Below are 14,273 nucleotides of genomic sequence, written 5' to 3' on the forward strand. Positions count from 1 at the left end.
AAGAGTGGAAGGGGATTACTTTTTGTACAGGGTTGTTTGCCAAAGTTGTGAGAAAGGTCCCTACTTAAGAGCTGGTAAGAGGAAGAGGTTATAGTTTACTGCAGAAGCATGCAACTGCTAAAAAGGTGTCACTGAAAGTTTGTCTGAGGGGATGAGTGTTCAAAACTGTTAGTCATTACTGATTGCCACTCCTCAAAATACCACCCAGCTGGAGTTTTGCTTAGTAAAAGAGATACAGTTTAATATCCATAGAACCCATCTCAGATAAATCAACTTTAATAATTACAAGGTTGTTAAAAATTCCCACCACATCAGAAGACAAAGATCTTAAATACATTTTAATCTGGAAATGTTTTGTATTTCTATAGATAGAATTTTGCTAGTGAAAGTAGTTTTGGAATATACTGTATTACATTCAGACTGAAATTTTTCTTAAGTAATTTAGCACAATGGGGTGTGTTTCTGGTAGTACTATCCACTAATGCTCTCCAGGTTTTTTCCCACCAAGATTCATGCCTGACTTAAAAATACATAACCGAGTCTCTTCAGATTGGGATCCAAATCTTTATATTAAAATTAAAATGATTCAACACCATGGTTCTAGTTTTGACTTCTTGTAAGGGAATTTTACTCTTCTCCCTTCTCTGTCCTTCCCTTCATATACAAACACATATTTGTAGCCTTTTTTCTGTAATTATCTTTCTTTCCCCTTGCTCTTCTCCCCAAATCGTATCTTAGAGTTGTCTTGATATTACAACTGTGCTGGAATATTTGATATTATATTAGTAAAAATAAATAATAATTAGCTATGCCACTAAGATAATAAAATAGAAAATAGCTAATGTGCCAGGATATCTGTATCCCATTAGATTGGGAATTTTGTTTCTGCTCAATTTCATTTGCATTCAACATCCTCTGATTTTTGAAAGAATAAGCAACCCGAGCATATTCCTACGCTTATGAATAAAACCATACTGTAGACCGCACATGAATAAATCCAAGCAGTCATTTTTATTGTCATCAAAGAGCATTTTTATTCTATGCCCACAAATGTTCTTGGTAATCTATGAAAGAGGCCTCTGAGTTAACTAGTGAAAATAGGCATCTTTCTCACCCCTTCCCTTGCCTTGGCAGAAGTACATGATTAGCATTCATCAGCAGTCACAAGTGAACTCATGTAAAGGCTTGTCTACAGACAGATGTTTTTCCAGTTGAATCTTTGATTGGCCCACTTGTGCAGTATGACATGACCTTTAACTATATAGTCAAATACTTCTTTTCCATGGAGCATTTGCCTCATTCAGTGCACAAGATGGATGAGAGTGCACTGGGAACTGAATTCGGTTGAGCAATAAGGGAGCTCACTGATTATAGATATTTCAGCTTAGTATGATGAGTACCCCACTGCAGTTTGTTGAGCATTCTTGCCACCTTTAATCTTTCAAGCCAGGCAGACGAACAGGCAACTAGCTACTTCACAGGTTTATTCGTAGCCACAGGAATTTAAGAACACAAGCAGACACACTGATTGAAGCCATAGGTCTGTCTAACCCAATGTCCTGTCTCTGATAGCAGTGAAAAGTGGATGATATGAAAAAGTTTAAGGACAAGACAATACTACCCACAGGTATTCCCCCAACTGCCATGCTTTTGTGGCTAAGGGATTTCCTAATCTGGGGAGGTCTTTAATGTAAATATTAAACCTTAGTTGATTTATCTTCACCAGCATCCCATTAAGCCCTTTAAAGTCCTTTTAATCTTTTGCTATATGCTGCCTTCTGCTGGCTCACCTCCCCCTGCTTGCCTTAAGCCTGCCATGTGCTGACTTTCTGTGAATGGTCAATCCCTATCCATTCTCATCATGCAATTCAAGCATATGACTTATATACGTTCAAAAAAGAAGGATGCTAATGCCAGAGGATGTACCCAGGGTCCCAGAAAGCTTGTAGCATGACCAGAAGGCAGCCAGCCTTCACTTCTGCAGTTACCCAGACTAGCTTGGGCTGCCTGCCTGTGCAATTGTCAGATATAGACATACCCTGTGGTATTTCTGCTGCAGTGGCTTTTGGAAATCAAGACTGATGATGGCTGAAATAGAAGATTTCAGGAAGTGTATGAGTGGTCTTTTAGCCAAGTTGAGTACCATTGTAGATAACAGGATTTTCTCTCTGATGCAGCCACAGAACTTATGTGTGTTGCTGACTTAGTCCAATAGCCAAGACTTTTCCCAGATGGCCATTAATTATGTGTTTGAATTCATGGGGTTTGATTTGCAAAAGTGCTGAGCACTCACAGCTGCAGTTGACGTCACTGAGAGCTGTACTTTGTACATGCAAAGTGCTGCTTAATGCCAAGTTTCCTGAAAAATCAGCCCCTTCACATTTTGTATAGGTCACTGCAATTAACAGATGCTTTTGACCTGAATTTCTGTGTTCTGTTTTCCCTGCTTGTAATGGAGGACTGATACCACCCTGCCTCTTTGGATCGTTAGATTTCTAAATTCTAGGACACCACCACAAAAAGCATCACAGGTCAGCCCACTCAAATAGTAACTGCGTAATTCAGAGGGGGTTTCCATCCAGCATGGGGTATGAGGTCAAAATCTCAACAACAATGACAAAAAAGGGTGTGGCACAAGTGTCTACCTATTCCACTACTGTTAGCCATTCTGGGCACCGATCTCACCAAAAAAAAAAAAAAAAAAAAAAAAAAAAAAAAAAAAGTATTTACTGGAGGCTGAATTGATATTGCCCAAGTAGTTTTTGCTCTGGCATTTCTTATATTTTCTGTATTTTCCCAGCACTTGTCAGGGTGTTTGTTTAGACAGCATGTTTGAGACATCAGGTCAACCTGAACTGATTTTCATTTGAAATTCTTGTAAAGTACTTCTGTTTGCATTTTGCTTTCCAGAAAATACTTGCAACAACAAACGTCTGGACCTTGTCTTCATCATTGACAGCTCTCGCAGCGTACGTCCTTATGACTTTGAAAAAGTGAAGGAGTTCATTTTAACTATCTTGCAGTTTCTGGACATCACTCCTGATGCTACCCGTGTAGGTCTGATTCAGTATGGCAGCACAGTCAAACATGAGTTTTCGCTGAAGACATTCAGGAGGAAGCAGGATATCGAAAGAGCAGTGAAGAGGATGATGCACCTGGCAACTGGCACCATGACTGGACTGGCTATTCAGTATGCAGTGAACATAGCATTTTCAGAGTCAGAAGGAGCCCGACCTCTGAAGCAGAATGTGCCCCGAATTATCATGATAGTCACGGATGGGAGACCTCAGGATCCAGTGGCAGAGATTGCCACTAAAGCACGTAACTCAGGAATCCTGATTTTTGCCATTGGAGTGGGAAGAGTTGATATGAACACACTGAAGTCCATTGGGAGTGAACCACATGAAGAGCATGTGTTTCTGGTTGCTAATTTCAGTCAGATTGAAACACTGACCTCTGCCTTCCAGACTAAACTTTGTGGTAAGCTTTTTATCATAGATTTGAATGCACAATTGAAAGTAAAACACAGAAAAAAATTGCATTATAATTGAAGTGGTTTTTTACATGGAACCTTATCTGTCAGAATATATATACTGAAAAAAAAAAGGGAGACTAGCCAGACAACATTCAGAACAACAGTCATACATATGGGGAAAAACTAACTCTACTGCTAAGTGTCATAAAATGTGATCTAATTCCTAGTGGTCATAAGGAGCAAGGCAAACACACATATAATGATTTCCCTATTCATTGCATAATAGCAATAAATTTACAACCCTCTGCTACTTGAATATTAGATAAATTGTTGAAGCTATTGATTTTAAATGTAAACTCCCTTAGTACTGAAACTGCAAATTGATAAACAATGTTTTGGTTATTAAAAAAAATTATATGGAGTTTCTGTATTCCTCTTCCAAAACTTACATATTAATTCTATGAAAACAATTATCTCTGTGCATGCCTTGTGACAGGAAGTGAGACACAGATACATGGTAGTGGTTTTATTCCATCCATTTTAAATACAGAAAGTTAGGAAAAGCCATTACAGTGGTATTATTCATTCATACAATAAAATAAACAATATGTTAATAGGTATTAATTTACAACAGAGAAATTGCTATTATCTATAATTCCCTGATAAGTAATTACCTTTTACAAACATAATAGCATAAATAATTAATTTTATTCCAATCTGTGTACTTAATATAGTTTTCTTTTTCAGTTTTTCTGAGATAAATATGAAAGATCTGCATACAGATTTGGCATTAAGCTGAGGCATTTTCAGCAGAGGCCAGAATGCATGGTGGGACTGAATGCTCACTTATCTCTAGGTATGCTTTTGCCAGAAGAGAACTGAGGCTTATTGTCAGGATAGTCTGGAGAATTTTCCTTACTTGGTCTTTTCCAAAATTGTTTCAAAGAGCAACAGGACTCCAGCTGAACTGTATCAGCACAAAACACCATCACAGACATTCGTCAGATAATAGATTTTTTCCTGTTTCTTCCTTGCCATATTATTATAGCTAGCACAGTAAAATACATTTAAAAAACAATAAAAAGTAAACTAAACATGGATTGAGAGTTCAAATGGGATGGGATGAACAATAAATGCTTCAAAACTTCATCTTACTGGATTTTTTAAATTGCATTTTAGAAACAAATCCAGTACAAATACCACTTACTCATTTTTTTCTGACTAGGCAGTGTCCAGTAAATGTATTAGTTTTATAGCTCACTTTTAATCCAAACACATGTGATCCACAATAAAACCATCCCTCCTGCAGATGGAGGAGTATGGAGGTGACAAGCATTGCTGCTGCCTCCTTTTCTCAGGGAATGCCTTCACAATATTTGCTGTGTCAGGATTGAAGGTGAGATCCAAAAACGCCCTTAAAAACCCAGGCTCAGATACATCAAAGAATTTAAACTGTTAGATTCATATAGATTTCAATTTAAGGGACTAAATTGCAGATAGTATTGTGTCTGGATTGCCCTTATGTCTGTAGGAATGTGTCTTCATGGTTCCTGTGAAGATAAGAGAAAAACCTGGCCAAGTGATGAAGCTCTGTAAGGAATATAAAAAGTAAACCAAATTAACCACTATTTGCCCATGGATGGCAGAGATTACCCAGTGCTTAGCAGCTATATTCTCAGAAGAATCCATATAAACTGACTGTGCTCCATTCTCTGCTAAGCCAGACTTTCCCTACAGTTACTGTCTCTGGCTGCTAAAGACTTGGGGGTGTCAGAAACAGCAGTTGAAGTAAGGGGATCCCAGGGCCCCTTTTTTTATTACCAGTCAGCAAGGTTAAAGACAAGCAAACAGTATCCTAGGAAATCTGAGGCATGAAGAATGAGACATGGTTGAAAAATCAGGAGAAACAAAAATAGGGACAGAATCCAGGAAAGGAGGTAGAGATTGAATAGAAGAGTGAGGAAGACAGAAGTTGGGATGGAGCAGTCAGAAGCAAATAAAGTCTTTATTATTCTCCTGTAAAGTAGATAGTGGTGTAATCCCCATTTTACATTGAAGGAAAGGAGGCACAGAAAAGGATTAAGACTGTCAGGATTGCCCACTAACTTTAAATATTTGACTCTGCAATTCCTGGTCTGATTTTCTGGGGCATTTACTATTTTTAGACTAATATAACATACTAGTCATGGCCTTACAGCCTTTACCTGCAGTTGAGAGAGCCTGCATTCTTGCAAATCCAGATTCAGATGCTCTAGCTGAACACATACAGCATGATGGTTGATGCTTGCTTGAAGATACTGATATTGGCTTGCCCAAAATCAAATAAGGACTCTGTAACACAGACAGAGATAAAATCTAATTCACAAGGCTCACATTCAAATTCCTTAACTATGAGATGACCCTTTCTATTACTTCAGTCCCTGGCTGAGTCCACCAAACTGATGCTGCAACAAATAAGGTTGTAGAAATCATACAGACAGCATCCTCCTTCACTGCAGAAATCTGACTGATGACCAGAGTACCACTGATTCTTTCAAATGGGTGCAACAGAGACACTTTGGAAAAGATTTTATTTGATAGTGTATCAGAAGATTGGTAATAGATGGTAACAATATATTAAAATCAGAGAATGGTTTGGGTTGGAAGGGATCTTTACACCATCTAGTTCCCAGCCCCCTGCCATGGTCAGGGACACCTTCCACTAGCCCAGGTTGCTCAAAGCCCCGTCCAACCTGGCCTGGAACACTGCCAGGGAGGGGGCAGCCACAGCTTCTCTGGGCAACCTGTGCCAGTGTCTCATCACCATCACAGTAAATACTTTTTTCCAAATATCTAATCTAAAGCAACCGTTTTTCAGTTTAAAAGCATTACCCCTCATCCCATTGTTACACTCCCTGATAAAAAGCCCTTCCCCATCTTTCCTGCAGGCCCCATTTAGGTACTGGAAAGCCACTATAAGAGCTCCCTGGAGCCTCTTCTCCAGGCTGAACAACCCCAACTCTCTCAGTCTGTCCCCATAGGGGAGGTGCTCCAGCTCCCTGATGATTTTTGTGGCCTCCTCTGGAGCTGTTCAAGCAGGTCTATGTCTGTCTAATGCTGGGGGCCCCAGAGCTGGACACAGTACTCCAGGTGGAGTCTGCTCGCAAGAGCAGAGGAGGAGAATCACTTCCCTGGACTTGCTGGCCACCTTGATGCAGCCCAGGATACGGTTGGCTTTCTAGACTACGAGTACACATTGCTGGCTCATGGTCAGTTTTCTATCCACTAATGTCAACCACACAGCTTGGTATTGTTGGCAAACTTGCTGAGGGTGCACTCAATCCCACTGTCCATGTTGCAGACAAAGATGTTAAACAGTGCTGGTCCCAATACTGACCCCTGAGGAACGCCACTTGTCACTGGTCTCCACTTGGTCATTGAGCTCTAGACTACAACTCTTTGAGTGTGACCATCCAGCCAATTCCTTATGCACCGAGTGGTCCATCCATCAAATCCACGTGTCTCCAATTTAGAGACAAGGATGTTGTGTGGGACAGTGTCAAATGCTTTGCCCAAGTCCAGGAAGATGACATCAGTTGCTCTTCCCTTGTCCACCAAAGCTCTAACTCTGTTGTAGAAGGCCACCAAATTTATGAGGCACAATTTGCCCTTAGCAAAGCCATGTTCTCAAAGGGGATTGAGTTATCATGATGCCTATCATGGAATACTGCTTTTTTCTTTTTTAAATTTTTAGTATTCTGTTTTGAACCCTTACGTTCTTTTGATATGGGTGGACTGACTGGTTTTGTAGTAATGTTCTGTAGATTCATAATCTATAGCGTTAGTACATGGTAAGATTTTCTGTCTTTACTGAAATGAGTATATTTTTCATTTGTCATTTTTGAAGTGCTTCTTTGGTCATAACAAACTGTACCTGATGTTGAAAGCTAGTGAAATACAGGCAGGAGGAAACTTCTGTTTATAAAGTATTACAGATCATAAACTTCATTTTCAGAATGACAGAAAGATGAAAAGTCCAAGCAGGTCTGTATTCACATAAATAAAAGTACTTGAGAAGTTTTATTATGATTGAAAATGGTGAGATCCAAGAAGCTGATTGAGAGATTTGGGAATTGTGGTGGTTTGTACATGAGTAATAAATGCATAACTCTGGAAACCATTCCAAAAAACAAATACATAGCATGTATCTCAAAACCACTTTTTTTTTTTTTTTCCACAAGTACCACACATACCATATGTTAAGTTATTTATCAGGCTTCTGTTGTGGCTGCTAGAAGATTACTGTTAATATCTTCCATAAATTTTGAGATTTGTCAACGTAACACAATAAGGAGCACATCAACCCCTAACTGTTGTTGAGCAAAATAGATTATTTTCCACACAATGTTCTCGGAGAAGTAATTCACCTATATAGTATAGAAATTACATACAAGCAATGTTTCAGTGGGAAGAAAACATTAAGATTTCTTAATTCCCAAATACTGATCTGGAGAAAAGCAGTTCAGCAATTAATTTGACAAAATGGGCCCACTATTCTTTTTCTGTATTACTGTCTCAGTCTGTTGCATTTTACTACTTGCTATGGGAGACATAAAATAGAAATATTTAAAATAGACTCAGAAAGACTTATACTCTGGAGTGTAGTGCAGCTTAGCTCCCACTTACAGAATCTTTGAGATGCATGACCTCAGTGTCATCATGTATTGCTTTATGTTCCTCAACATTAATAACCAAGCAAGATTCTTCATCAAGTTGTTTTCAAATCATTCTTCTTTAGTACTGTGCTGTGTGGTGATTTTTGTCATTCAGTAAATTAAATGTCCTCTAGAACAGTTTGTACTTAAATTCCATTTATTTTCTAAATATGAATGTGGTAGGTTTCTTTCATTGTCTTCTTGGGACCACCAAGTAATTTATGTTTCCAGATACTCTATTGTATATTTTAATTTTGTTTATTCCACATGTAATTTCATATCCAAAACCATGCCACCAGTGTCAACCAGACAGAAAATACCTAAACTCCTACTTTTTTTAGGAATAAATACATAGTACTGTTTGTTAAGGATTTTTTTAGTCTTTCAGGTTTAAGCTTCCATATTTGTCTTTACTGTCATCACTTAATTTGAAATATCTAAATTACTTCAATAAAATTTTCTACACCTTTGTTTTTTTCAGTTTTGACTACAAGTAAGTAAGACTAGCAGTTAATAACATTTTACTTTTTTTGTTTCAGTGCCCCATATGTGCAGTACAGTTGAGCATCACTGTGATCACTTCTGCATAAACACCCCTGGCTCCTATATATGCAGATGTAAACAAGGATACATTCTGAATGCTGACCAGAAGACTTGCAGCAGTATGTTATCTTTTTTAATTCTCTCTTTCGTGCTCCCAAAAAGTCCTTAATATCACATACACTTTTTCTTGGGCTCATAAAGAGGGACTGAGTTCAGTATATGATAATAGTAATCATCATATGGTAATGGTAATCATCAAAAAGAGTCTGAAAAGATGAAGTTCTAATTATTTTTCTTGTTTTGTGTAAATTAAGTGCTTCATTTACCTTCCTGAAATATATCAAGGTAATTTTTATACAGAGCTCTGCAGAGGTACACTGTGACTACATAAAATGGCATTTAAATTCTATTGGTATAATAAGTTCCACAATGGATCAACAATTAAAGAAAGAACAGTTTTATCATCTCACATAAAGTGAATACAACTACTTCACTAACTTGTCTAGATAGCAACCAGTACTAAATAGTACAGAAAGTTAAATCAACCCCATACTAGAGAACTGTGAAATAACTTGCCATTCTGAAAAGCTCTAACTGCTGCTTAAAGTATAAGGGTTTGCAACCATTCAAATAATAGTTTCAAAAATCTTGATTCTTCTCTCATTTCCTTCTTTAAATGGATTGACCTTTTTCAGTTTTAAGTAATTGACTTTATAATAATAAACTGTATTTCACTTTAATTGTGATCTTTGTAAATAGTATTTTTTTTGTCCATTTGGTCCAAACTTGCTTTCTAGTAATTAAGAGCAGACTACATTAGATGTGTATGCCAAATTTATTTCTGTATCCAATATTATTTTAAACAAATTATGTAATACTGTTTTTAATTACTTGTGGAAAACGTGCTTGCTAAAAATGTAGTTTCTTATCCCACGATAGTGCATGGATTCAAGTGAAATTTGTCAAACTGATTTTAGCCAGAAGAAAAATTTTGGAAATGTCTTTTCAAAAATCTGGTGAGAGCATAGGATGTACCCTTCACAACTGATAATTTAGAATTAAAGTGAGGGATGCAGGTTCCAATCCTATCCTTGTGCTTGAACTCACATATTCCACATCGCAGGAGGGTGCCATAAAGCAATCAGGTAGCTTGGGGTTAGTGGGTTCTTAGTCTCTCTTGCTTAGTGTTGTATTTTATATCAAATACTTCATGACCACTGAAACAGCGAGAGTATGTTATTATCTGAAACAACTCTGCACTTGGGGATTAGAGTCCTTACATGGGACACATGGTTTCAGTCATATCCTCACTAAATAGGAACTTGAACAAAAGAACGTCAGCACAGGAGTGATCTGGGCATTCTCGCAGCTACACTGAATCATCTTGAGACCTTTTGGGCTACAGCAAAAAACTGCTTTTGAGCTGTTCACCTCCCATGCTGTTGAGCTATGGGATGAGTTGCGTTTAGGAATCTCTGTTTTCTAGTCCTTTTCATTAGCATCCTTCACCAAATGTAGACATTTGTCATAGGCATGTGTGTGAATTACAAGGGGAATGTTTTGTGTTAAATGGAACAAATGGAACACTTTATTCATGTTATTGTTTCCTCAAGAAGATGCAAAAAAAAAAAAAAAATCCAATCTGGAGCATTTCCTAATTATTATTTGGTTCAGCAGCTAAGCCAAGACAAGAATAGTGACAAGAACAATTTTTCATGCAGCCTTGTTTTTTTCTGCTTCTGCATATTTGCTCTTCAGAAAGCAGGTGGTCAGATGGCTCCAACTATATAATCACATTTCAGTAATATCCTCTAACCTATTCTTTTCATTGTGTCTGTCTTAAAATGCTTCTCATTTAAAATGTTTGTATCCTTTAAACCTTTCTTTTAAACCCTCCATATGCTATTAATTTTCTTAAGTAATTTCAAAGAAAGAATTATTTTGCTTTCAGTTTTCTGGAAGTTATTTGAAATGAGAAATGTCTCTTTTTTTTTTTTTTTTTCCATTTCCTCTCACACGTTTTCCCCATCCTCACCCCTAACATCAATTTTGACAATTGAAATTTTTTTTGTGAGTCGACAAAATTTTAATTACAGAAAAATTCTTTCTTTATTGTGTCGTCTTCTTTTCTGTTGTGTTACATTTCCATAGTTTTAGCAGCCAGTAGTTTATATTTTGGGCACTGCACTGCTTCAAATTATAGATTAATTTTAAAGAGTTTTGGATTTGTGTAGTTTTCCTACTAGTGACCCATGCACAGTAGCCCTCAATACAGTTCCCTCTCTACTATTTTTTGAAGCCCATTGCTGCATTGTGTTACTTTTTTTTTAGCTATGACTCAGTCTTATATTAGTTTTCCCCACTTACCAGCCACACGATTTGCTTGACTGTGTACTTGCTTTGATCATCAATCAGATGATACTAGATTGCAGTTTGCTAATTATTAAAGGGGAATGAGTCATTCAATGTGTTTGTAGCCTACTTCTAATGGACTTTTTGCTACATCACCAAACTATGAACTAATTTTTGCAATTAGCACTGGAAACTTAATATTGAGAGCAATCAAACTGGCCTTAAATGAGCTAGGATGGTGCAAATCATTGGTGAAGGGGAGAGATGATACAGTAGCAGTCTAGACAAGGTCAGAATATTATGTCTAATGGCTCCCCAGAGAAGTAACAGAATTCATGAGGATAGGGGACCAAACCTGGACAAACTGGACAGCTTATTTCTGGAGGTAAGCAGAAACATGCCCATAGAAAAACCCACAGTCTGTGACCATTTTAATTACCTTTGCTGGCTACTCTTTGTCCACAAGTGCACAGAGACAACATATTCCTTACTTTACCTCTAAGTAAAATAAATATTCGTCATGTTTCTTTTTAGTGCAATACATGATCAACATAAACCAGATTTATTTATCAAAGATTTGGATGTATTTGTCAGCTCTTTCATGAACAAATAGTTTATTTACATATATATTTTAACACTTACTAAATTAAACAGTGCAGAAAAGATGAATGGCATGTACCTAGAGCTATACTCTTTTCATTCTTCTATATCTAAAGTTATAGTCTTTTCCATTCTTCTGTTCCCTTTATTTTTATGTTGTGAGAGTACACCATATAAGTATTCACTTCTTAAAACCCTTAACCAAATGGCTACAGTCAGCAGTGAATCAACAACTTTGCTTCAGGCTGGAAAAGGGTGCATTTCTCTTTTGAATAGTTGTGTCCTTGATATATTTCCTTATAACATTATTTTTTTAAAAATTTATTTCCTTGTATTGAAGGAAGAAAATCTGCCATACTTGTGATTTCACAATCACAATCACTTGTGATTTTCATGCTGTCCACATGAAAAAAAAAAAAATAAAAGCAACTCAGCTATCTTCCAGAGCAAAGCTTGGGGGAAAAAAAGTTATTTTGTTTAATTTGAAATATTCTTACATTTATTTTATTAAGATGGTTTTGAATCCATGCAAAGGATGCTCCTTTCACATACTCTAGTCCAACGTTTCTAGAGAAAAGTGGTTGTGTCAGATAATGTCTATTATTTACTCATTACACTGTATTTGTTTGTTTAACTTAATCTCTTCCATTCTTCTCTAGAGATGTTCAAATCTTACACTGATACACAAAATAGTACAAAAGAAGAAATGTAGCTGAAAATAACTGGAAAGTTATCTTCTTTGTGGATGTTCATACTACAACAAGAGAGTTAAATGACTGTTTATGCTGTTCATCATGCCACTTGATATGAAGCAGACAGCTATAAAGAAAATTCATATTTGCTTGGCCAGTTTCCTCAAACATGTTCCAAAAGCCTTTTTTATAGATGTAAATGGTCATTATGTGTTGAGCAGTCTTTGGGCCTGATCCTGAGCAACACAAAGTACTCTGCTTTCCAGAGATTTCACTGCGGAAATGGGGTTCTGAGAAAGTTTTAGTCTATTGAAAAGAAAGCCCAATGTTCTTCATTTGGCCAGATGCTGAACTGACCTCACCTGTCATAGTAATTTTTCTAATGAGATCTTTTGCTTGGGAGGGGTAACTGGCTATGGTATTTTGCACAAAAATGAAAAATTATAAAACTCAGAAATCAAATAACCCCAAATTTTTGGTGTTACGTTTTCCATTTCCTTTATAACCTCATCATCATTTATCTGGGAGGGTTATGCAAAAAAGAAAAAAAAGTCACAAACACTTTTTTCCCCCCAAAAAAAACCCTGAAGAATACCTTTCAAACCTTTTAGATAAACACTTAAGCAACTCAGCTAGACACCATTGGCCCATTACTGTTGTTGCCTTCAGCTGAAGAAATTTGCTCCTCAGCTTTGAGTGATTATTCCTGCTGACATAAGACTTTCACTTTGACAGGACAATGTCATAATCAGTGTTAAAATGAGCTGATCTCTAAAAAGCTGTTATAGCTTCCTGAAATTTATTTCTGATCTATAGTCTACCCATGCATTATTGGTCAAAGAATTTCATATACATTGAATTATGTTTTGTAGCTCAGGACCTTTGTGCTGTGGAGAAACATGACTGTGAGCAGATCTGTGTGAACACACCCGGGTCTTACGTCTGTCAGTGTTATGAAGGGTATGATCTTGATGCAAATGGAAAGAATTGTGTCGGTGAGTATGAGTTTAGCAATTCACATTTACCTCTTGACACAAACCAAAGCGAAATTCAATATAAATTAATATCCAGTTTAGCCAGAGACAATGATGGGAAGCTCTCCTATGAGTGGTAGATGAGAAAGAATACATATTGGCATGTTCATAGGCCTTTACTGATAATGAATGGTGACTTCAGAAAATTGTTCCAACTAATTTCACACAGAAAGTAACATTGCTGTTTTGAAACAACACACCAAATGTTTTATTCTAGATCCGTATATGTGGCCAGCAATGTACTGGCATGATATATGTGGCCATTAAAAAACAAACAAAGCCAGACAAACTTGGTAGCTCCTCTTCAGATAGAAGTTATACATGGAAAAACTTGAAAGTGGACAATTTCTTGTCATTTCTCATTTAGTTTTATGATCATGCCAGGAGAGATTTCAAACTCTTTTTGGGAAGATGACATTAAGGAAAGTTTAGCTGTAGAGGAGTTTTTAATACAACAGGGACATGGCAAAGTCTGGGACTTGTACAATGCAGGCTTTGAGACGCTCAAGGCCGACCTGGCCTCAGGCCCAGAGGAGCACTCAGACTTCGGCACGTAGACCCCGCAGCACGAGGACTTCTTATCTACAGGATAAGGAACAGGCTACAACTAGAAGAATTGCAGACTCTGCGGAGAAACTAACAAGAAACGAAACTAACAAGAAACGAAACTGCTTAGCAAGGCTTACGACATGGAACATGATCAGTACACTCTCTCCAATCACAAAAGCAGCCTGAGCGCGTGGACAGCAGCAATTAACCAATGATGAGCTAGAATTTTGCAATATGTATGAGCTGATTAACACGGCTATTTAAGTGATCATAAGCAACTAATAAATGAGACTTGCTGATGACCAACTGGTGTCCGCGTCTCCCTTCTCCGACA

The 14,273-nt window shown here is 37.3% G+C and overlaps 1 protein-coding gene across 10 annotated transcripts in view; it reads left to right on the top strand.

Annotated features, from left to right (window-relative positions):
• The window catches only part of MATN2 (matrilin 2), a 76,963-nt gene that overhangs the window by 20,117 nt on the left and 42,573 nt on the right, over positions 1–14,273 (top strand). For all 10 annotated transcript variants that reach the window (XR_003397725.1, XR_003397726.1, XM_026842026.1 and 7 more), the window contains exons 3-5: positions 2,911–3,480; positions 8,709–8,831; positions 13,229–13,351. Coding sequence is in view for 8 of the 10 variants with exons in the window: in XM_026842026.1 (XP_026697827.1) it covers positions 2,911–3,480; positions 8,709–8,831; positions 13,229–13,351 (816 nt within the window). In the remaining 2 variants the exon portion in view is untranslated. The remainder of the gene's footprint in view (positions 1–2,910; positions 3,481–8,708; positions 8,832–13,228; positions 13,352–14,273) is intronic.

Source organism: Athene cunicularia, assembly GCF_003259725.1.
Source record: "Athene cunicularia isolate RWA chromosome 2 unlocalized genomic scaffold, athCun1 chr2_part1, whole genome shotgun sequence".
Classification (NCBI taxonomy): Eukaryota; Metazoa; Chordata; class Aves; order Strigiformes; family Strigidae; genus Athene; species Athene cunicularia.